Here is a 24690-nt window from a genome sequence, read left to right as displayed (position 1 = left end):
TGACTCACCAGTGTACCTAAGTGGCTCTGTCATTACCATGTCTGGGTGCTGTGTAATCGATGGGGTTTAGTACCACTCTCCCCTTATTTACCCACGATGTCCGCTGTTGCACAAGATAAATGACTTGCCCAAGGTCCCACTCTAAGTCCAAGGCTAAGTTGATACTTGAACCAAGCACTCCTGTGACTTCTGTCCTACACCTAAGAAGCTTCAAGAGTTGCTAGCTGCAATGCTTTTGCTGAAATACTGACAACACTGGGAATTTCTCCTAAAAATCAGATTGTTGCATATATGCTGAACACCTTCTTGGGGTATTTTGTAAACTACATTTTGCAACCTTACAGAGCAGGGAGATGCTAGAAAACATGATTCAAGGATCAGGTATGAAACAGAAAGAGCAGGCAGTGGTCTATAAAAATCACCTCCTGAGCGTTAAAGCTGTCCTGTGATTTGGAGGGACTGGGCTCAAACTTTCCTAACACTTGTGGCTGGCAGACTCCAGCCCCATTGTGCCGTGTTGAGCAGCACTTCCCCTGGGAGCTGGAAAAGGAGCAGTCACTTTGTAGAGGCACCGTGGATGCAAAACCAAAGTGAGCAAATGAACTCCCCTCAGCAAAGGCTGGCCCTGCCTGAAGGCTGGAGTGGAGCATTCCCAAATTTAACATCTGGTTCATGAAATCTGGGCCCTGCCAGAGCTCTGGACTAAGCAACATGAGGCTTGCTTTGCTCTAGATCATAATGGTCAAAACTGCGCTCTGTCTGCAACACATAAATGTGTTAATGCAATTGATCTGAACTAATTAAACTTTTTCCTTTTCTAACCCGCCCCCCCCCTCCAGCCATAAAGCTCTTTGATTCAACACATGAGCCACAACCTGGAAAGACCTGGGTGTTGCTCTCAGTCCTCCCCAGCCTTACGTCCTTAAGCAAGCTGCTGCTTCTTTCTCTGTTTCCCAGTGTCATCTATTTAGATGAGCTCCTTTAGACAGGATTTGTGTTTATTCTGTATGTATGCACCAAATGCAATGGAGTTCCATCTCAGCTGAGTTGTCAGTGTTTCTGTCCTACAAATAATATGCATCTTTCCAGATATAGATATTGTTTTCTGCATTTGCATTCCCACAGTCTCCTCCTTCTCTAACAGAAGGAAGCAGGCCAGATTTGACAGTCATATTTATCTCTGTTACTCCCACACCTCAAGGGAGATCTGTTTATTAATGTGCCACTTCCCTTGATAAATTACTAAATAGAAAGAAAAGCCTTGTACTCATTTCTCGCCGTTGCTTCCCATGATTTATATCCACAGTGCTGGTTCAGCCATTGGTTGCCATTAATTTGCAGAGGGAAGAAGCCCTGATGTCCAACAGAACCCTGGGTTTTAGCAGTGCAACCAACACAGCCACCCCTCCCCGCTGCATACAGGTACGTCATTTTTCCCCCACGTAAAACTCTGCTGGAAGCTGTCAGATCTGCAAGCTGACCTGGGAATTCTCCAGCCCAAACCCAGTAATATGCATTGCGTTAGTGTCCACTCTAATTTAGATCATGTGAGCACCGTGGGCTATCTGAAATGTTTGGTAGCAGATCCAGTAAGTTGGGCTCGTGCTGTACACAAAAGCCTCTAAGGTCTTACAGGATTCCAGGGAAAGCTGTGACCTAAAATAGTGCTATGGATGAACAATTCCTCTCTTCTCAATGACAGCCTGCCCAAGATGCCCAGGAAGGGCAGCGTCTGGGAAACGAAAAGGAGTTTAACCACACGAGGAAGTGCTCACTAGTGCATTTAGGAAGAGGGAATCTTTTCAAAATTATTATTCAAAAGCAGATTAGCAACACTGGGATAGTTCTTACTAATAAAATCAGACTAATCTCCTGATCTGAGGTCACTGAGCATGAACATTAAGTGATACCAGGTAGCAGCAAAGATGAGTATTAGTGTAGCTGTACACATAGGCAAGGTCTTTGATTCGGGCTGACTGACAGCCACTTGAATATGTAAGCAAAATCCTCTGTTGCCTGAGGTCCAGTGATGCTTCAAAGGAAAAGCCACATGCAACTTCTTCAGCAGTGACTGTGCCCAGAGAAGTAAATGAAGGTGGGATCCATTTTTCAGACACAGAGATGGAGAGCCTCGGGAGGATTTATCATGGCATTCCCTCTCTTGTCTCCCCTTCAAAAATGCTGACTTATCAAAATGAACAGTGTTAGTTTCAAGACTTTTTTGATGTTTGGAAAATATGTTGCAGGAAGTTTCTAAACTGTCAGAGTACCCCCTTCAACACTCTTGAAAGAAAAAAAATCTCGTATTTTTCTATTGTTGCTTTGAAAGATATTTTGTTCAGAAACCGAAAACCATCACAGGTTAAAACAAATTTTAAAATGTCACACATTGAAATAAAAGTAGGAAATTATTCTAAAATTAATTGCACTCATCTACCAGTGTTCCAGTTTTTAAAATTAATCTCACTATGCCTCTCTACCTCAGATGGAGACCTTTTTTATCTTCAGCTTCTTTCCCTTGAATACTACTGAGAGATGGGAAAAGTCTGTCTCACTCAGGTCCAGAAAGAAGTGATGGGCCAAAGCAAAACAAGAAACAAGACAATCCCATGAGATACTCTATCATTGCTTCCTCTGGTGTTTGATAATATTTCCAGCTGAGTACATTTACAGCCAGGATGGGTGGTGACTGTTCCTGTAACAATCCGCTCTACTACTTCTACCTCTCATCTTGAATGAATACCTTTTAAAGGCAGCGGATGCTCTCTATTGACTTCCATGGACTTTGGAATATGGAGCAAATACAAATTTAAAAGCTGACCTAGAGACACTCCTGTCTGAGATACCTCATCTTTACTTTGAAGCTAGTTTTTTCTCACTTGGAAAACATGCTGTGTTTATGCACTCATATTTTGGACATACTAACAGCTTGGTTTTTATTCATTCAATGTATATTAAACAAATTAGCTCTGAATGAAAGAAACCTGATTTTCTTTTTGTTTTTCAAAAGCAAGAGATACCTTCTTAGAATTCAAAACTGTTTCAGATTTCAAGCAAAACAAAAATATTAAGCCAAAAGACTGTCCTCTTCCCTCTCAGAGTGAGGAGGAGATTAAACTAGAGATGTGAACTGGTAAACAGAAGGGTGCAGTAAAGGCTGAGCCCAAAGCTCTGGGCATTAGGGATAGTGTTGTGGATGGCAGCTCATGAAGGTCTGAAGTAAACAAGAACTTTACTGTTGGCTTTTGCCCCCTGTTGCCTCTTCTTACAAAAAGTCAATTCCAGATACATTTTACAGTAGTTTAACTGGTGTGCACTGGCCTTTCCACACCGTTTCATACACAGATCCAGATACACTGACTGTCACAGGCTCAGCTCTACATGCTAGAGAATAAACATAACCCACATATTTTAAGAAACCTTTTAAAAGTGCCTGGAATAACTTTTCAGTAGAAAAAAACTTGGTTTACAGCAGTATTACCTTTGCCAAGCAAAAGTAAATGCCACAGCTCACAACTGAAAGCCATTTCTCTCCTGGGGAGGGATTAAATAGCCCATTTCTAAACTAGTGAATTCAAGGCTGTATTTTCAAGTGGCAGTGGCCACATCTGCCAAATGTCCCAGCCCAGTCCTCCAGCCAGCCTATGGCTGGGAGAAAAGTCCAGATTTCTTGGTAAAAAGGTACAGTTTCCTTGGAAGTTTCCTATGGTGTCTGCAAATTATCACATCCATGAGTTGCTCAGAAACTGGGATTTTCTTCCCAAATTTAAATTTATCCACAATGGGCCAGAAATGAGCCAAATAGTCAGCTTTTACACATGTGGCAGCTTGTGGTCTGACTCCCGCCGCTGTTCCCAGTGCTGCCGTGCCAAAAGGCAGGATCAGACCCTGGCTCATGTGGGAGGCGGGAGCAGAGGTTCCTGCTCCGACCACTCGATGTGGCTGTGGCCATCAGAAGGACATTACAAGAGATAGTTTTCCTGGAGGGAGACTTCAGACCTTGTATCACACTAGAAATAGTGGCAGCGAAGCCCTCTCGAACGGAAATGCCAGGCACTCAGTGGGAGCTCCTTCGGGGCTCCTTCAAGGCAAGGAAATCTCAGGCATCCCTTTACGGACAAGCATGTTGCTGTGATCTTGACTGCAGAGGAACATCGGGGGAATTGCTTCTGAACAGCTGAGCCCGTAAGGCACGTGGGCTGCAGATGGCCCACCACCCCCTCCTCACTGAAACAACGGCCAGAGCCACTGCTTCCCCTGCATCCCCTGGCCAAGCCCTGGGATAAATACAGCATTAACAACATGGTCCCTCTTCCTGGCCACTCACCAAGAAAACTTCACCCAAAACGTACAGAACTATCCCCTTCCTCCCATCACCAAATTAAATCCACGGGCAGCATAAAACCACAGGATGATCCCTTAATCAATACGCAGCAGCGATAAACTACAAATGCTCTTTGTATAACCAGTTCTTTATTTCCCTCTCCCCTTCTCCAGCGACAACACACCTCTTACTTAGACTGCAGCAGATGCTGGACATTTGTTCTGGCACCAGATGCTGTCCTGGGACCCTTCTTTCTTCCCTCCCTGGGCCGATCAGCTTTGCAGTTCAAGGAATACTAATGCTTCTCTCAAATCCTCACTGAAAGACAAGGCTGCATTCTTCTACTCCCAATCCACAAGGTAACTGTTTAGACGACCCAACTTGCATATGTAAATTGAATTCTTTAGAAACCAGAGTGCAGCAGGATTCCAGACAGAGTGCTTATGGGATGCTCTGGGACTTTTTCTCTCTTCTGCACATATTTTTCTGGGGAGGAAAACAGCATTGCTGGCTAGAAATGGGTGGGAAATCATTTCCCATTCTCTGAACCTTTTCTGAGATTTCAGCAAGTTTCCATTCTGTGCCGGGACAAAGAAAACAAACCAAAAGAAAAAAAGAACTTTCAGAGTTTTTAAGGAAGCAACTACAGGGCGCGCCGTCTGCCCAGAGTAGCCAACAGCTGGCTTGTTTGGGAAGTCATCTGCCATCCAGCATACCCAGCCTGCAAACCCTGAGCTGCTGGTCCCTCAAATCCCAGGCGAGGCACTTCTTTCCTAGGTCGCCATGAGGCTGGGCTATGTCCGTCCATCCTGATGGAGCAGTCGCTTCACATAAACCTGCTGGAGGAGAGTCCCGAGCTCACCTCTCAAGGCTCATGCCTGCTGACTGCAGTAACCGCTGAGCTGCGCTGCCAGCGCTGCTCCTTACCCTGATGGCTATTAAATCATTTACTTGAAGTAGAAAGGCTCCAACAACACTGACTGAAAGAGGCCAGTGAAGCTGAATCACTGTTTGATTTGGGGAAATAAAGTCCTGCTTGATGATTTGCCCATGTCACAGGCAACTGTGCCAGCTGCTGGTTTGTCGGCTATGCTGAGCTGAACAAAGCCTTTTCCCAGTTAAATTGCTGGTCATGAGTCAAAACATTTGTGATTGCCTTGCACCAGGCAGCAAGAAATAGAGCAGGGATCTCCCTCTAGCTCCAGAATTGGATGAAATGCCATAACAGCACTGCGCGGTCATCCCTGCTGTTGGTAACTGTACGGCTGCAGAGACCCATGCAGCCCTCCTGAGCTGAGTGACCACCTCTGTGCAGCACTGCTTGGATGTACGTTGAACTCAAGTTGTTTTCCCCATCCCCTGACTCAGCATGGACAACCCAATCACACTTTTAACATTGGGCAAACAGAAGTGATGGATTTAAAGATGACCTCTGCTTCCACCCTGGCCATGAGAGCCTTATTCTGAAAGATCTGGATCTTGTTCCTAGAGCTGCCACCGCTCTGCTCACTGATCATTTGATCTCCTTTCTCTTCAGGGTCTCCAGTGATGAAGTAGCTTTGTTTAGTACAGTAGTTTTAAGACCTTGTGGTGTACAGGGCTATAACAGTACAAACATCGAGTCAGTCTGGATATGCTCCTCTTGAGAGCAAATGGCACCTCCCAAGAGCTGAGGGTAATCACCAGAGCTCTTGTGATTAGGAAAAAAAAACCACGTTGGATGTACTAAACATGCTTAGAAAGTTGTAGTCATCTCCAGTTTCAAAAGACTGTGCTCTCCATCAGTCTTTTCTGCCCCAAGGATGCTCTTGTGCAACCACTCTGTCACCTGGAATAATCTACCATGTGACGCTCACTTCTAGAAGAGAAATGCAAGATTGTTTTGATCTGGTGAATAGATCCTGTAAATTAGTCTCAAAAGTGACCTACCAGCAATGTTGTGGCATTAGAAAGTGGTTAACTTCTGATTTGAAAGTGTAGGTTTTCCAGAAAATGTATTTAAGCCTGTAGTCAAACTCCACTCTTGGATTTAGAGTCCCTGTTTGGATGACAGAATGAAACAGGACAGCTAACTGAAGGGTAATTTAGTCTTCACTGGGACTGGCCTGAAGACCCCAGCAGTCTGGTACATAAAACTTCAATTTGGTCTGCTTTAGTGGTTAACTACTTTTAGCTGCACAGGGAAAACCCTGCTAAAAAGATGCAGTTTTGGGGCACCCTAGCTCAGCCACCATTTAAACACTCAGCAGAGCTGACAACACGGTTGGTACCAACAAGCTCCAGCCAACACCTATGTCCTGTTATTTTTCCTGACCCTAGACACCTGATGGGATGAGAAAACACTGACAAACATGGAGGCACTGAGAAATTCTCCAAGAAATGCAATTACAGCAACCAGAAGGGCCCAGCTATGTGCCTGTGGAAGAACTACCATACCGAGGCTCCCACGGACCTGCAGATATTTGGAGGTAACATGACACTGAATAGGCCAGTTTTAGTACATGCTTATTGGCTGCTTTTTCTTTTGCAGGTGCCTGCATTTTCAGCAAACTAATTCTTGTAAAGTTCATATGTTCTGGGGCTCTCTGAGAAGAAGGCGGCTGCCTGAATGACAGATGCTGTGAGGTGGTGACTCATTGGGGTTTTATGCATGCTACTGATATTCTTGTCTCAGAAAAACACCATAAGAGGATGCTTTGTTAAATTATCCTTCCAACTATTTACTTAGGCTCCGCCGATTTGAATTTTTGAAATAACTTTCTAAAAAGAGAGGGAGACTCTGGCTCCTCAGCCAGTCTTTCAGAGCCATCCATGTTAGTCTCCACCTTGAAAACGCACAATTCTTTCTTCTCTCCATCTGACAGAAAAACCCAAACACATAGACCAGAGACTGGCACTGGTCTGCTGCTCCTTTTCACATTCTTAAAAAGTAGGCTTCCAGTGTCTCATGTCACATCCTCATGTCGTTTGAAAGTGTTCATCTCACACAGGGCACGTGAAGGCCCAGAAAAGGCTTTTCAGTTATTCATCAATAAAGCTTTACTGAAAGATCAAAATAAATGCTTGGTGAGCCCTGGCTTTGCAGTGAATGATGGTTATGAGCTTGGCTGCATGAAACTGGGACCTTTGATAAGTGATTTACTTTAGAGTTGTTCTCAGGAGAAGGCAAACAGTGAGAAAGTTTTCTGCCAAGGGGAGTATCTCAGAGGACTTCAGATAAAGGCTGATCTTCAGCAAACGAGAGGACGAACATCCTGGTGTGCCGAGAGTCAGCCTGCACTAGCATGAAAGCAGTTGTGTTTGCTTCCCTTACTGGCTGTTTATCTGGCACATCAGTGAGGCACTGCTGGTCAGAGATGGACTAATAAGGAGGCAAGGAGGAAGGAGTCTCGTTCATGAGTCCAAGGAGAACTTGGCAGGGCTGGTTTGCACCCATCTGCTTTAACCACAGACATTAACCCTTTGGAGGGAAGACAGAGCAGTCTTACTGATCAGCTGTTTTGTAGCAGAGAAGCCCGGAATGAATTTTGGGTGTTAGAGGCAGGCTGTGCTCTCCCTTTCAGACTGGGATCCAGGTGCCCGATTAATCTAGGAATTGGCAGCAGAAAATGACTATTCAGGTAAAACTTCCACAGCAGCTGCAGAAGAGAAATTGTTTTTTCATTCAAAATATCTAGAAGCCCCCATCAGTGAACAGCCAGAACAGCTTTTATCATTCCAAACCAGTCACTTTACGAAGCAGCAAGACCGCAAAGTCTTTCATCTTAAAAGCTCAACAACAGAAACTTTGAAGCGGTAATGAAACGATGCAGATCTCCACTCCAAAAACTTATAATGGTCCACAGGCAAATCTGAAGGCAGCCCAGGAAACAGAAGCCGGAATCTGAAAGTCAAGCCGAGACTTCTCTTTCTTGCAGCAGAAATAATCTCCAAACTGCCCTTTGTAATATTTGTGCAACTCCAGTTCTTACAAGATGTGGCATAAAACGAAAGGAAAGAAATTTCTAACAGCTTTAAAAATCATTTGGACCTCAGATACACTTCCGGATAGACTTTACCCATCCCACCAGGGCAGCGGTCAGGCTGCAGGGGTGACTCAGCACCGCAGTGCCTAGTGTGATTTTATTTCTTCTTCATTTAGTCAGGAGCAAGAGCTTTCTGGGTTTATAATGTCTGACACTAGCATAAATACCACATTCCTGCATTTTTTTTTTCTCCCACAAAGTACTAACATATCCTCTCCACTGTGGCTCCCCGTTAACATATTTTTTCTCCTTGGGGATCTGAGAAGTTCCAACCAAGATGAGAGGTCCATCGTGCCGAGCATGGTTATGCATGGAAACGGCCAGCCTTTGCCCCAGTTACTAACCAGGCTGAACATGGGGTGGGATGGGGAGCCAGAGATGGAGCTTGCACCCAGGAACACTGCGGTCATCCATGACTAAAGCAGTGGGATGGCAGCAAAGCCCTGCCCACTGGACCAGCCTGTCTCCTACCCATGCAGCAGCCATGCCGTCCTCCCAAAGAGGCCACAATGCATGTATTTTAAATTATATATATTTCATACATATATATATGGAACAAGGTGACATTTTAAGCCAAAAATTAGAGTGCAGCACCTGTGGGTTTCGGCAGGGCAGAATGACCATGCATAACAACCTCCACTGGGAGGACAGCCCAGTCCATCTGCCCCCAAACTTCAACTGTGCCAGGGAGGACCCAGACCGCTACTCACCATCGACAGGGCTGAGGTAATCATGGAGGTGGGCTGTGCTGGCTGCTCCCCCGCTCTGCATCAGGAGGTCCCCGTAGGGGTTTGGGTGGCCGGCCATCAGCGTCATTTGGTGGTAGTAGTCGGCAGGGTTGGCTCCTGGTGGCGGTGGGGGAAGCCCGAAGAGACCTCGCTCCTTCAGGTGCTCGTGAGCCACTGCCGGAGCCACGGATGAGGAGGAAAACATGGGGAGAAGATTCCCACTGCAATGTTAGACCTCGGCACTGACGTTGGCGGCCCCGTCTCCACCCAGTGCCCCCCACCAGCCCCGGCTGCACGGCTCGGAGTAGGGCTCTCGTGACGTGTGCTTGGGCGTGCTTCTGCGGACAAAAGAAACTAAGCTGGGGCCTCTGCATTCCTCCATTTCCGCAAATTTATAAACAATCTCTCGTTCCCCCTTCTAATAATCCTCCCATTCGGACGCAGCCGGCACCCCGGGGAGGGGGGAGAGGGCCCAGCCCGCCAGCAGCAGTAACCCTGTCAGCATTAACATCTCTGCCTATTAGAAAGGAAAGACAAATGCAGCCCAGTTCCCGATAGCAGCGTGAGGAAATTAAAGCCAAGGTCTAATGCATAGAGCTAGGTTTAGTGTCTGGCAGCATAAAACCATTTTGGCTGCCAAAGCCAATTACGCTCACTTTCTCCCAGCTGTAATTTTTCAAACCTGCCTCCCCACCCGCTTGCCCCATTAACTTATTTACCACTGCCTTAAAAAAAAAAAAAAAAAGAAAAAAGAAAGAGTAAAAGGAAAAGCAAAGCAACCCAAAACACAATGCCTTTTTTTCACAGCAAACAATGAAATTGGCTTTGGAAGGAGAGGATGGGGCAGAGCACACGCACACCAGACATCAGACCTCTCTGCAGCGGGCAGCTGGGAGTTTGGATGACGTTTTGGGGGAGGGAAGAAGACGTATGCATTTCCCCATCACTCTAGTGATGGTTTTTTTAGCCATAGAAGATAGTTTTATGCTGCCAGGCACTAAACCAGGGGCCTTGTTGCTCTCTGGTGCTTTGCTTTGCGGCGGAGAAGGGCTGCTGGCCCCTGCAGCAGCTGGGAGGCCGAGAGATACTGGGGTTTGCCGGGCGTGCAGAGACCGGGTCCCCAAAGCCTGGCTGCTCCCTGGGCACTGAGCCACCCGTCTGCAGCTATGTAATGAAGCACTTCTGACGAAGTAAGACATGACTTGCACCTCCCCAAGTGAAAGCAGAGCCGCCATGCATTTTCCCCTTTCCCTGTTTGGCCATTTTTGTCCCCAGCTTTCGGCTACAGGGTCTGCTGGGGCTCAGCGAACACCACCACCTCTGCACGCACCCGGCGCCAGCTCCCCGTGCCAGCTCCCTGCATGTGCTCACCTTCCCCAGAAGCTGTTGCAGGGCAGCTCAGGAGGAAGGAGGAAGAAAATATGTCCCTTCTCCTTCACACAGGAGCCATCCTGCCCCAACACAAAGCCAACAGGGGATAACCCAGCTGGCATTGCCTCATCTCTGCAACGTCAGTCCCAGCCAGGCCAGGCAGCCAGAGCGACTGTGACCCTCACTGGGGGAAGCAGGACTCCCAGTAGAGACATAGGAGTGGGGAAGCTCATAAGAGAGCCGACAGCACTGCAGAAAGGAACGTACTTTAAGCAAAATATTTATAATATGATCCAGCAGTAATAGCTATTCTCACGCTCTGCTTTCTCAGTGCAATGATGCAAAACAAATGTGTAGTTAAAGGGAAGGGGGGTTGGGGGGAACCAAAAAGAAAAAGAGACAGCTCTCCCACTTCAGAGAGCAGCTGCAGAGCCTTTGCAGCTGTAAATCCCCAGGTTTTAGGGAATTTCAGTACTGGTGAGCTACAAAATTGCTGCAGTACCAGTAGCACAGCATCTTACCGTCAGCAGGGCTGAGGCCCCTGGCAGCAGAGATGACGGAGAGCGTGGGGCTGCCGTGGACAGAGCGGAGGTAGTGCTCCATGTGGGGTGCCACGTAGGGGTGCGGTGGGCTGAAGGGCGACTCGCCAGGCCCGGTGGGGTGTGGAGACAGGCGGATGAGGGAGATGTCAGAGATGACGGGGCTGCCACTCAGAGGAGGAGGCCTGGGAAGGAAACAGAGACACGCTGTCACTCCCAGCCACCCAGGGCGGGCACAGCCGCCTGCCACCCTTCTCCCTCCTGCCCCACCACCATCTTTGCCTGTGAGGAAGGAGTTCAAGCACATGGTGGGGAAAAAAACTCCTCTCTTGGCGTTCATGGAGTCTGAAGCCAGTGCAAGCTTCCTGCAGGCCCACACCCTCATTGCAGTAAATATGTATTTGTGCAAGGTGGCTCACCCCAGCTGGGCTGCTGTAAAAAGGGGCACGAGCTGCTTCAGGCAGTGCCTGCACACCATCTCCTGCACAGGGTGGTTTGCAGGCTCCTCACTGCCCCTGGGTATCCTGATGTTCAATGCTATGTGCAGACAGCGCCCTGGACAAGGCTGCCAGTCAAAGGATGCAAACGGCGCAAAGAGTACATGGATGATCAAGGCAAGCCGTGCTCTGCTCGGCCCAGCATGCATGGCTCAGCCAGTGCCAGCAGAGAAGCCCTCCCCGCCTGCGTCCATCACGGCTTGCACAAACCTCCTTGACAAGTCGGCGGTACGGTTCAGAGGGCAAAAGTTCACGAGAGGTTTTATTGCATGCTTTCTGGGGGCCACCTCTGTTAAATCCCTCAGATCTTCCTCAGGCCAAGTGCTACCTGAGAAAGAAATCAGGAACTGCTGAGGGATTCAGCAGGTAAGAAAAAAAAGAGTCGCAGACATGTTTCAACACTTGAGCCATTTTTGCAGGGTGAGCAAGGATGGAAGAGAAAGCGCACGGACATCTGCCAGACACGTCTCCTACTGCACCCTCCAGCCTCTTAAACAAACCACAGAGGGTGCAAGGAGGGGAGAAAAAGTTACACGCCCTGACCTGAGAAGCAGAAAATCTGAGCTAGACACCAAAAGAGGCAGAGCTGTCATTAGGCAAAACAAAAGAGCAAAATCTGTTTTGCATTAGTGCTCTCTGTACTCACAGACTGCTGGAAGAGGAACTGGTGTGGAGACGCAGGTCATGGCAGGGACGGCGTTCGTCCCTGGCTGGGTGCTTTGGCAAAGCTGAGGGAGATGGATGTGGACCCCATGAGGCTGTACCCCAGACACAGGAGGCCATAAGGATTCAGAGGTCAGGGATCTGGGACACGGGCTGAGCTAAGGGACAGTATTACAAAGGTCCTTCCCCAAGGATATCCAAATATGCCACTAGTGAGTGCATGTAAGATCTGTCTCTCCATACACAAACAACCACAATGCTCAGACATGCCACCTGCACCTCAGGATCTCAGTCCCACCCTGTCTTATCAACAGCTCAGGTGTATTTTAATTTATTTGTAATACTTGCATATCAACAAAACCACACAGAAATGTAATATAAGCTTTGCAGACTTATTCAGCAGTTTACGAGCACGTTTGTCTTTGTTTGATCTTCTGCATGTTTCTCTGTCTTTCTGATAAATTAGTAAACCTTGTGGCTTTTTGAACACTTTCTGCTGATGGGTAGTAAATTAAATGCCTTTTAAAATATTTATAGTTCAAAGTACTTTCCTGTAGCAATACACTCTGTGGCTGACTAGTGTGAAATACAAGGCAGTGAAAACCTATCAGATACAAAGGGCTTGCGGAGGTGTGCAGCCACCGACACACATGCGCTCGTTGGACCCAGACTGGGGTTTTGCTAGAGGAATACCCACCAGCACTGAGCCTGTTTTCTTTTACAGCACTGAAAAACAAACTTATGATGGCACGGCAACTTCAGACCTCATAACCTCCCCACCTGTGTTGCCATGGCCTTTTGCCACCAAAATTATGGGGTGACCAAAGTCCCTCTCCAAGTCACTCTGGGGTGCCTCTTGCCATGACGTCAGCCACGGCAGCAGCAGGCTCAGGAAAGCCGCACTCAAGGCCGCCGGGGCTGGTTTCTGTCGAGGCTGCTCATAAAGGTGGTCGAGCACGGAGCCGACCAATTTATTTCTACCGGGGAGGAGGGAGAAGTGAATCAAAGTCTCTGTTCCAGATTTAGTTTCAATTCATTTCTAATAATCTCCACCGCCTCATCTGGAAAAAATGAAACAGGATTAAAAAAAAATGATGTCATTAAGAAAACATCTGACTAATTTTTCTTCTGACGAAGACTTAATATAAGTGAGGGGGGATGTAAATTAAAAGCAGCCCCAATCTTCCCTGGGCCACAGAGCCTGCCTTAATACATAAGCCATGAAAGAAGTTTTCTTACATATACAATAAGTTCCCTCTTTCATCAGTACTCACAGCTTCTCCCAAAAGGGTTGTGAACTTCTTTGATGCAGTCTTGAAACTATGTATTACCAGGTTTATGAGCCTTTGGAGCCTCTGCTGATCAAACTGTGAGGCCGACATCTAGAACGTGTATAACAATATGAAGGGTTTGCTGTTAATTTTCTCCATGCTAAATTGGGCAGAAATGCTGGAGTCCCTCAGAACAGGAAAACTCCACCCTGGCCAAGAAGGTAACACTGGGAAAAAGATCAAGAATTCCCCCAAAATGCATGCAGCTGGAGGCCCGCGTGGTGTTTCAGTCTGAGGCTGGCCCTGCACATAAAGACTGCGCTGGGGAACAGGCTTCTCCTTATGGCTCTGCTTAAAGCCTCTCCTCACCACATCTCTCCATCCGTGGGCTAGGACGGCCATACTGCCATTCAGGTCTGTCTCCTTATGGCTCTCCCAAGCAGGGATCACCTCTCACCACTGTACCCCTACAATTCCAGCAAAGCATCATCCCACAGCACAGCACATCCCAAAATAACATGGCTTCCAGTAGCTCCTTACCAGCAACAGCTCACTTGGCCAGAAGGATCCTCTGCTCTTAACTCCCCAAAAGTTTGATTTTCCCCCTCTCCTTTTCTTCCATTTGCATCACTGGAGTTATTTCACACCTAATCCTGACTCCCATATTGTGACATCACATCAGCACTCTGCAAAAATACAGCGAGAGGCAGCCGCAGTCTCGCAGGTCTGCTCCTGGCGAAGAAGAACAATTAGCTGCTGCTTTTAATAGGCAGCAGCTTAAGTGGATGAGGGATGAAGCTGGGGGAGGAGGGGTAGCTCTGCCCCCCTGCCTAGCCCACCTCCTGGGCAAGTGAGGCTCCTTGTCCCCATGCCCCGGACCCACCAGCGGGACTGTCTCCAGCGTGGTGCAGGGAAGCAGCCGTGCAATGGAGCGCAGTGCCAGCACTGGCTTCCTCAGGGTGTCTGCATAGCTCCCTGAGCTCTGCTGTCTGCACGTCACTGCCAGCTCCTGCCCTGGATCCTGCGGATGGCACGAGGAACACACTCCGGGACTGGGGCAGAGCTCCCGGCTTTGCTGAAGCCAACGCTATAAAAATCTCGCTGTCTGCAGCAGGACAAGGGATTTCACCTGACCACATATATTTCTGAAGAAACCGGTATTCTGGTTTTCAAATAGGCTAAGGGAATTGGGTGTCCAAACGCCATTAAATTTAATGGGAGCCAGGGGCCTGTTTTCCCTGCGGCTCCAGCAAGAAGCCCAGGCTCTATAATTAATGCTCAGGACTTGTAGAGCAATTTGCATCTCTGACGAAGCATGCGAGCCTGGATTCATTTCCTCCCCCACCCAGGAGAGGCTCTCCCTTCCCTGCTCTCTAACAGAGGGAGAGACATTACCTGATCCCACCTAAGGGCTTGTGGTGATGCTGGGGCATGCACGCATGCTGCTGATGGCCTTTCGGAGTAGTGCTGTAGCGGTGCAGTGGACAACTCCCCTTGGTGAGCAGAAATCCTTGCGCTATTTACCTGGTGCCAGCTGCCTGTGGAGCAGGACAATGAGGCAGCAGGTACACACAGCAGCGGAGGAGCACAACCACCGCAAGGAGACCTGCCAGCATCCGAGACATGACACGCGCTGCTGGTGGGACACTAGGAGATTTTTGATGGTTTCCCAGGAGCTGGTCACTCCTCAACTGCCCTTCACCAGGGAAAAGAGATCTGCTTAACTTTCCTGCCACGTGGGTTTTGCTGAAAGGAGTGCCAGCTTGTCTGAAGCTCCACAGTCTCATCCCAAAGTCTGGGGAAAGGAGCTGGTAGCTTTTCTTTGGAAAGCAAGGCAAAAAAATTCAGCCTGCGGCTTTTAGTGTGGTGGACCAGCATGTCCCTGCATGTGCCCTGGGGCCTGGCAGGCGCTAGCCTCCCATACTGCTGCTCACAGGAGGTGGGTACGTGCTGTGCTTGGTGCATCACAGCTGGATGCAGCGCTGGGAAAGGAGCCTCATGCTCCCATGGCAGAGGAGAAGTGTCATATCTGAGGAGCTGGGCTGGGCTCCTGAGAAGGGAAACCCCTCAGCAACTGGCAAAACCAGTGCAGGCCACTGAGAACAGGGCCCTGGGGTGACTTTTTCTCACCCGACTCTTCTGCTGTGGTCTGTACCAGCAGTCCCCAAATCTTGCATGGTAGAGATGTAGCACCATCTCCCTGCTGCTACATGTGGGTCTGGAGCCTCTGCAAGGGGCAGCCAGCAATGAATGCAACAGTTAAAGAAGTTGCATATTTCTGAAATAGTCTCCATCAGTTAAACCCCAGAAAAATGGGGACAATTAACCAGCACTAATGTCCCATGACTAGTCTAAATTAATACTTACATGCCAAATATATTCATTCAGCAGAAAACAAAGGGCTGAATACTTTTCCATATGCTTAATGGAATATGGACACTTGCAGGCAATTGTTTTGCTGTACAATAAAAAAACTGTATAGCTGCCACATAGAGATGGAAGCTAGGAACAGAGCTGCTTGCCCATGGGGAGGGGTATCAGAGCCTGGTAGGGTTTTGCTATAAGCAAAAAGCTAACAATCCCATATAAACCTCACATAAAAATCCTTGCTTTTCTTTTGTCTTAAAACTTCCTGGCCTGGTTTTCACATGTCCTGTGCACCCAGAACACCACTCAATGTCTGCAGGAGATGGAGGAGAGCCATATGGATGCCCCAAAAATGGACTGTGCTCGTGGCAGACAGGTTACATATGGGATGCCAAAGCTGCATCCAGCAGGAAACCTAAAATGCCCCAGGATTCATGCTAAATAATTCAGTCTAAACAGCTCTCGCCAGCTCCTCAGCTTCACCTCTGTTTATTTCTGATTTAAAGTCCCTTACAACAGGAAGGGCGAGAGGTTGCGACACTTGTGCGGTACCCTCTGGATCAAACCCTGTGAGGTCCCTCAAAACAAGGTACCTTTCAGAGGTCAAACCTGGGCCATGACTATTGAATTCACATGGCATTTGATCATGCACAGAGATTTCCTCCCCTCCCACTTTTTTTGGCTCAGGGAGTGGAGGATGTGCTGGGAGGAGCAGCACGGAGTTGCCTGCAGCTGCCTCTACCCCCCAGCCACTGCCAGGGAGTGCGGGGCAGCCCGGTAATGAGGCAACGGGGAATCACACACACTCCCCAGCTCTCCCACCACTGCAACAAGTTGATAATTATCCAATAAAGTGACCTGATGCTCGAAAATAGGGCTATCAACTTGAATACGACAGCTTTTGTCTCCTGCCAGGAAGAGATCGGGATGGGGACACAAGAGACATCACCACTAACTCCCAGCCCTCCCCTGCCGAGACGTTCAGCACAAGTAATTTTATTTCTTTTTCCTGTACTCTCTCAGCTCTAGAATGAGCTTAATGATTAGCTTTTTGTTTTCATACTTACAAAGATGACTCTACAGAAAATCAGAGCTACCTTTGCTAGTACAGAAATTAATGCACTCACTTAGAAGAAGCTGTCATGGAGACTGTGAAGCTGGGCAAAAAATGCTACAACTCCTCTGCAGAAATTTAATGGGCATGTTTCGACCAGTTCCCATTTTCTCCTTTCCCCTCAAATATGGCTTTGAGGCATGGAAGGCATGAAAAAATAAAAAAGATATTTTTACAGCGAGGGCAAGTTCCCATTAGATGGGTTTATGGACGGAAGTGGTAAATTCAGTGCTGCTGCAAGACTTTACAACAAAGCTAGGTGTTTTTCTAAAAGATGGGCTCTAAGTGTTCTGCAAGGTTTGGAGGTTTTATAGTAGGGGAAAATAATTTCTCCTACTGTAGAAATTAAAGAGGGGATCCTATGGTTGCAGATGTCAGATGAGATAACTGCAGTAATTCTTTTTTGGGCCTGAACAGACACAAATCTCTGAATATTAAATCCCTTATTTGTGGATTTGTGGTTAGGGCGCTGCTTTGAGAAGGATTTAGGTAGACACTATGAAAAATCCCACTCTGCATCCATTGGCAATGGCAGTTGTCTAAATACCTTTAAAAATTGTGCCTTAAATCTAATCCTGTACTACTGAAGTCAAAAGAAACTCTGCCACTGATGGTAGGAGCAACAAAACCAGGTCTCCAATGGTCAGTTCCTTTGTTTTCCATCAACACCATGGAAACAATATCATAATCTAAGGCGGATACAATTTCTTAGTGCATTTTTTTCCCTATTCCCTAGAAAAACATATTCAAGACTTAATGTAACTTCTAGCATATCAAGTCGATTTAATATATTTGCTTCAGGTAAGAAAAAGGATTTTTTTTATTTCAAAAGTGGGAGGGAAAAAAAGATAAACATCTTTCATTTTTCCTTTCAAAAGACCATTCCATTTGAAAACTTACCTGACTTCAATCCTGAATCTAAAATATCTATAACTAAGAAGAACAAAAGATTTAATTCCAACATGAGTATTATTATTATCTATGAAATACAACATATTTTAGTTTAGAGCTTGAAACTTTTTTTTTCACCTAAATTGAACCAGAAGTTAACAATGTTCTTAAGCTCACAGGTTAAGCCTTAGCATCAGCCTTAGCTAGGGCAACATCTGGAGGGAGCAAAGCTGGGAGCGTGAGTACAGGAATCGATTCTCAAATTAGAAACTTTCCAAACTACAGATGATCTGTTATTGCATTTATGTGCTGCATTTACCACAATGCAGGTCTAGTTTTGGCTGACACTTCTAGGCACAGCTGCAACACAATAACAACAACAATATCAATATTTGCTTTTAAAATGGAAGAAAAATGCAAATTTTTAATAGGCAAGGTTGCCCTCCATTATACAACACATAAAGAAGCAAGACATCAAAGGTAGAAATTAGAGTTGATACAGGACCTTCAAACCCAAATCAAATTAGTGTCTTGAGGAGAGATCTTTGATTTAAGCTTAATAGTGGTGATTTTTTCTTGGGTTGTTTTATACTTAATCAGCCACACAGCCCACTGTGCAGACATATGTTCCCAAAGCACATCAAAGGAAGTAAACATTCTGTTTCAGATCCTAATATCCTTTTTTTATCCAATTATCTTACTTACATGATCTTTTAATTTAAGTTCTGAAAGCCCACCTTTTCACACAAGCCTTCCTTTAGGGATGGAGGTAGAAGGATGACCAGCTCAGTTCTTGTGAGATACCCGCCACAAAACCCCCACAATGAATAAATCAAAGCACAGCAGATGAGTCTCTAAGATAGTTTCTTGAGAGATTAATGATGAAAGCCTTCAGAGAAGAAGCATATTTTAAGAAGGAGAACTTCAAGGAAGGTAGCTGAGGGAGAAAGATGGAAGGAGAGTGAAAGAAAAGGCATGAAAGCAAGCATGGATAAAAGTGCAAGAGCCAATGACAGTAGTTCAGCGACAGACCGAAGGAGCGATGCAAACCTGGAGGCATGTGAACTTCAGGCTGAAACCACCAGGCATGTCAGCTTGATTCCAGTAGTCACAAAACTTGAGAGCTGGGGTATCAAAATGCTGCGGGTGCAGAGCGGGGCGGGGATGAGGGCTGGGCAGCGGCATGATGGGTGTGGGGGGAGCAAGCAAGGTGGGAACGGGTGGGATGGGGAACAAGATGGGGAGAGGTGTAGATACGGACCAGGTCCTGATGGCAGAGCTAAGCAGGAAGCTGAGGGAGATCTAAGAGTATTCAGCACTGGTGAGGGCATGTGGGAAATGGGTGTTGGAAAGAAGTGTCAGATGTGAACCAGCCGTTTCTGTGCATCTGATTGATTTCCCTTGGGACACATGTTGAGGATATTAGCACTTTCAAGTGAATACTTTGCTTGTAGCTGTGAAGACACTGGGCTTGAGAAAACAAATGGGAAGTGCATGTGTGCGGGGAGGAAATCTGAATTTTTGATCCCCGCCTAGCGTCTTCTGGCCATGCTGCTTTTGGGTGGGGGCTTTTCTCCCTGAAAAGGAAATAACATTCAAGTGCTACAGAAGGGTTTAACATTTAAAAGACCATTTCTATAGTACTTCTGAAAAGTCCCTTTCCATGTTATGCCAGCAATAACCTGTTGTGTAGAGGGAAAGTGAGTGGCAGAACACCACAGCAGTGGTGCTCATGGAAGAGTCAGGCAAACTATAGAAAATGCTTATTCATTCATTACACTTTAAATCTGCCTTGGCTCTATACCCGTCATATCCCAGAAAAGCAAAAAAGGACCATTCCTCTTCATCATGACTGTAATACAATCAACTGGCTGCAGCATTACTCTAACCAACGTTAACTAACAGAGACTATGTCTGACATCTATAATTTCATGTTAACAAATTAGGTAGACTCTTGCATTTCCTGGTACCTTGAATGCCCAAGAAGCTCATAACTTTTCTTTATATGCAAAATGTCAGGGAAAGGGCAAACAATGTTATGCCAGAAGACCGTAGCCAAATCACTTGGTTGGAATGTGCTGTAAATCATGGGGTGAATGGAAAATGAATCTTTGTTCTAGGACAGTCACTTCCAACATTAATGTTGCTGCTAATATGCTCCTTTTCTATTGGGAATGTCCTCTTCCCATAATCCAAGGTCCTGTAACTTAGATCCTAAAACTAAACAAGGCATCAAGGACGGAAAAACTACACCCAACTAATTATAAAAATTATATGTCGTACTTCTCTTTTCTGAAGTACAAAGGAAAACCGTCGGTGTTCAGGCTTTAGAAAGATGTTGCGCTTTCTCTAAGCAACAGTAAGGTTTTGTAACCAACTGGAAGTAACCAGAAAACCAAGGTTTACAAAGAGGTATAAAATGAAACAGGAGTATGTACAGCACAGATCTCTACAAAGCCTTGGTAGACACAGCATTCAGAGGAGCTCTGTACGTAGCGGTGATTGTGATAGCGGCACAGAAACACATCTCACACACGCCAGGTATACTGCTAGCATGCTGCCTGTGTACCTGCCTCTGTGCATCACAGCACAAAGGAGTAAAAGACGTACACTCCTGTAATAGCAAAGCTTTTGGTTGGGGCTCCCTGGGTTTTCTGCAGGAATTAATTTTACTGGCATATGACACATTTTAAACAGCAACAGCACTCACAGTAACCTCCAAAGGGAAATATTCCTGAACAATATATAATAAATACATTGATTTCTAATAATAACCATCTGCCCTAAATCTTCTTGCTGACAGGTTTAGTTGGACCAAAGGCCCTTTTCACATCTACTTCATGACAGTTCCCATCACTGCATAAAGACTTTGAAGTGCCCTAACGTGCAGTAAAATGTGAGATAACCTACCAAACTGTCAATATTTCTTCACTTCTAAAAGGAAATGCTAATGGCACTCAAAGAACTCAAGATGTAATGTAAGATCTGATCCAGCAGGCTGGCTGATCTAACCATCCTTTCCTTTGCTACAAGCATGCTGAAAAGCAAGCAATTATATAGTGAAGAGCAGAACTAGGTAAAAGTTTTTCAGTGATATGACTGCAGAGAAAAAAACCCTTTTTACTCCAAACAAGCTTTTCCCTTGGAAGTGTCTGGAGTTTTCTGTACGAAATAAGAGAATTAACAATAAGTTAGCTCTTAATTTTAATTTCCTATTTTTAACCTATCACTTTTTTTTTTCTTTTTTGTTTTGTTATTAGAGATAAAGTGAACCAGCATGAAACGTGGATGTGTTTAAAATCTGGACAACTTTTAGCTGGGAGTTAATTTTCCATAGGGAAAAGATGAACACAAGTAATTCAGAGAAAGCAGAATCTCTCTTCAACTGACTGTGATAAACAGCTGTCGTTTCTCTACCAGCTCTAGCCTGCAGCTTAAGACTGACAAAAGCTCTATAGCAGGAGAAACTAAATGCAATAAACAGAAGCCCAGCCCTATGGTAAACCTCCAGCACTGCTCATTGCACTGCACAGCTTCAGCTTCAAAGGAGCCAGGATGCTGCCCCCTGCCCAAAATCATCAGCTCATGGTAAGAAAGGATGAGGTGGTTTATATCTCGTCATCCACGTATCACCCAAAAAGCCTTCTTTCCAAAACTCTTTTGCTCCAGATCCATTGGTGTCATTCTCTACAGCAGCTCTCCTATTCTTCCAATTTTCCAATGATACAGGAAAACATAACTTGGTTATTAAGGAAGGAGTAGGAATTTGGTGTTCCCCAGCTGTTTATCACTGAAAGTTTACACTAGTGCTTTTCAACCTGTGGTTTGCAAAACCCTTGGGAATCACAAAAAAATCTTTCAGGTGCTGTGAAAGGCAGGAAAACACCCCTGCAAGCCTCTTGTTATTTGGACCAAATTCGCTATATGATGTTTGACAGCCCTGCTGGAAAATATTTAGGGAAGCCACAGACTATAATAGCTTGAAAACCCCTCATTGATCCTATGCTTCCTAAAATCAATAAAACTTACATATGAGACATTCGCACAGTAATCACCGACCACTGCCCCGATCCATCCACCACCCACCGATGTCAGCTAGCACTGGAGCACACACGTGCGATTTAGGCATCTCTGCTATGCCAGCACAGAGGTAACCCCGTCTCCCATGTCAGCAGTGCCATATACGTACAGTGACACTTCCCTCCCACTGCCATGCAGAGGGAGACCTGCCGGCCTCATCTTTCATTCTCTTATCTCATGCAGCTATTCCTTATGCAGACACATTTCTGTATACAAATCCTATTATACTTGACCCTCGGTTCACCCTGTTTCCATTACAACGTTGTAGACTCAACCAGACTTGCTCCAGTGCCAACTCTGTGCTGTCATTCCTTGTGCAGAGTGGTAATAAAGAAATCACTGTTTTAAGCTGACAAAGAACAGATTTCTTACTAAGTAAACACTGATGTTTTGGTAGGGAAATTAAGTTATAAAATTGTGTCTACAAAGGGAGACCATACAGATGGAGTTTGTTAAGACAGCAATACAGTCAACAGTGGTTAATTCAATTGCCTGCTACTTATCAGATTTTTTTTTTTTTAAAAAAAAACGGCTTATCCAGCTTTTGTAAATGCAAATGCAGAAAAACATTTCAAAGAGTCGTTGTTGTCTTAGCTGGAGAGCAATGCACATGCGCACATGGCCTTTTGAGGCCGAAGAGCCTGCCTTTGAATATCCACCATGGTTATGCTGGGGTCCAGCAGCTCTGGTGCTTACCAGCCTGGCAGGAGAGGAGGTCTGAGCATAGCACAGCTCATCATCATGCCACCACTCACCAGTGACCTCCACCGTCACAGCTGTGCCGTGGCCTTGCTTCCCCTGGCCACCACTCCTGGCTGCCTTTCTGCCTGCTTGGTGCCCTGCACCTATTGTAGATGCCCCAAACCTTCCTTCGGCTCAAGTAGAAACTGGGCACTGAGCTCAGCTGGGTAAAGGTAGGAAATTCAGTATCTACAGTCCTCAGTTGAGCCTTAAATGACCCCAACCCAATCTTAGATGTCACAACTAATTCCCAAAAGTTCCAGGTTGATGCCAAGACACTGAAGCTGTTTCTCTCCTAAATGCAGCAACAGCAGAGGCACAGCCACTCCCTACCCTCTCCTTTCCAGGGAATCGCAGCTGGGTTTGGGTGATGCCTGAAAAACAAGGGGATTTTTACAGCATCGGTGCTAGCAAAGGCCGCCCAGACATCCTCCTCAAGCTCACGCTTCTGGTGACGGTCCATACTGCTGGACCAGGAGCAGAAGCAGGAGGTTCCTCATCACTCCACGAACCTCAATAAACACCCTTCTTGCACATCACCAAACACCAGCTTATGCTTTTTTATCTAAGTGAAGAGAGGGATAAGACCTCCAGCCCCATTTCTGCACACTCTGCCAAGCCCCCAAAGGATGCAGAGCCAAGGAAGAGGCGGCTGCTGTCCCTGCATGGCCAGCTGCAGGTGCTCAACTCACACATTACAGCCATCGCTTTCCACAACAGCAGCCAAAGTCTGTCTGAGGTGATACTCCAAATAGTCTGAATATAACCTCAGTGAAAGCAGGTATGTTTTGGGGACAGTTTAAAATGACCAGAGAGTTGTGAGGATTTTTCTAAAACATTTTGTCAGGGAGGATAGAGAGAATTATTTATTTTTTGCATTGGATAAAGTTCCCTATGGGATTCAGTGTGTAGCATGATGTAAAATCTCAGGCGAGCCAGAAGGTGTTAACAATGTGTGCCCTTTAAATGATGCACTTAGTCAGTAAAATGAGATGTGCTTAGGTTGGAACTATGTAAATACACTCATTTTATTAATATAAGGTAAAAATCTAAAAAAGAGATATTGCTGGATAATTAAGTCACCAAGTATTCATTCTATTTAAAATTCAGGAGAAGGGATATTAAACATACTCAAATTTTATGAAAACATTTGCAATGGCTTTAATAATTCAGCACAAAATTTTATTTGAATATTTCATTCCAGTTTTGGAGAAGGCAAACACAGGGCCATTGTACTGTGGTCTGGGAATGAGGAAACAGAACTGCTCAGGTGCAGTGGGTTATTTTACCTGTTTAGACAACACAGTGATGGACAAACCAGCCCTGGAAATCAAAGCTACACTGAAATCCCAGTAGTGAAGTTTTCTATGTGGTAGCAGCTTTTGAAAGTCCCATCAGTCATCTTTCTGCACCTTCAAGCATTTTTTGCAACCAAAGTGGATTTCAGTGGAGTATAAGCTCCTACATGCATTCACTGTCGGATTAGCTGCTGATAGAATTTTGATGCGTAAATACTTCTGTTTTGAAGTTTAATTTGAAAATAGGACTTAAGGTCCTTCACTTTGCATGTCTGTGGGGGTTTTTTAGTTGTATCTGCTGCTTGATTTGTTAAAATAAGCAAAGGACTTAACAGGTGAAAATGAAGTGGATTTTCAAAATGTCTTATGGTTTAAATAACCTATAGCGTTATTAGTAACCAAGGAAATTCACCTATCCAGAACTGAACTTCTAATATTAACAATTCCCTTTATGCACATCATATTACAGTGCAAGTTTTAAAGCTGTTCATAATGTAATGGCAAAATAATTACTCCTACCCAGCACTGCAGTACACATTTGGTACTCATGAATGCTGTAAGGATTAATACAACCATTCACGCCTGCTATAAAAGACTTCCTAGCCAATTATAAAAGGTACAGGAATGCACAGACCATTTTCCAAGCTCAGTCATAGAGTATCTGAGGGACAGAGCAAGTTCAAGAAGAGTTGTAAAGACCTGGGGGTGGGAGATAAACTTTTAATTACACAAGTCCCACTTGAAAGCTCTCACTCTGCTCTTCTATGAAGTAGCTCAAAAG

The 24690-nt window shown here is 45.8% G+C and overlaps 1 protein-coding gene across 2 annotated transcripts in view; it reads right to left on the bottom strand.

The window, feature by feature from the left end:
- The window catches only part of GLI2 (GLI family zinc finger 2), a 199924-nt gene that overhangs the window by 31709 nt on the left and 143525 nt on the right, over positions 1-24690 (bottom strand). For both annotated transcript variants that reach the window (XM_005432460.3, XM_027804507.2), the window contains exons 4-5: positions 10970-11172; positions 9060-9251 (exon numbers count right to left, since the gene is read on the bottom strand). In XM_005432460.3, the coding sequence (XP_005432517.1) occupies positions 9060-9251; positions 10970-11172 (395 nt within the window). The remainder of the gene's footprint in view (positions 1-9059; positions 9252-10969; positions 11173-24690) is intronic.

This window comes from Falco cherrug, chromosome 8, assembly GCF_023634085.1.
Source record: "Falco cherrug isolate bFalChe1 chromosome 8, bFalChe1.pri, whole genome shotgun sequence".
Classification (NCBI taxonomy): Eukaryota; Metazoa; Chordata; class Aves; order Falconiformes; family Falconidae; genus Falco; species Falco cherrug.
Note: the sequence above shows the minus strand (reverse complement) of the source record. Positions and strands in the feature narration are given on the sequence as shown.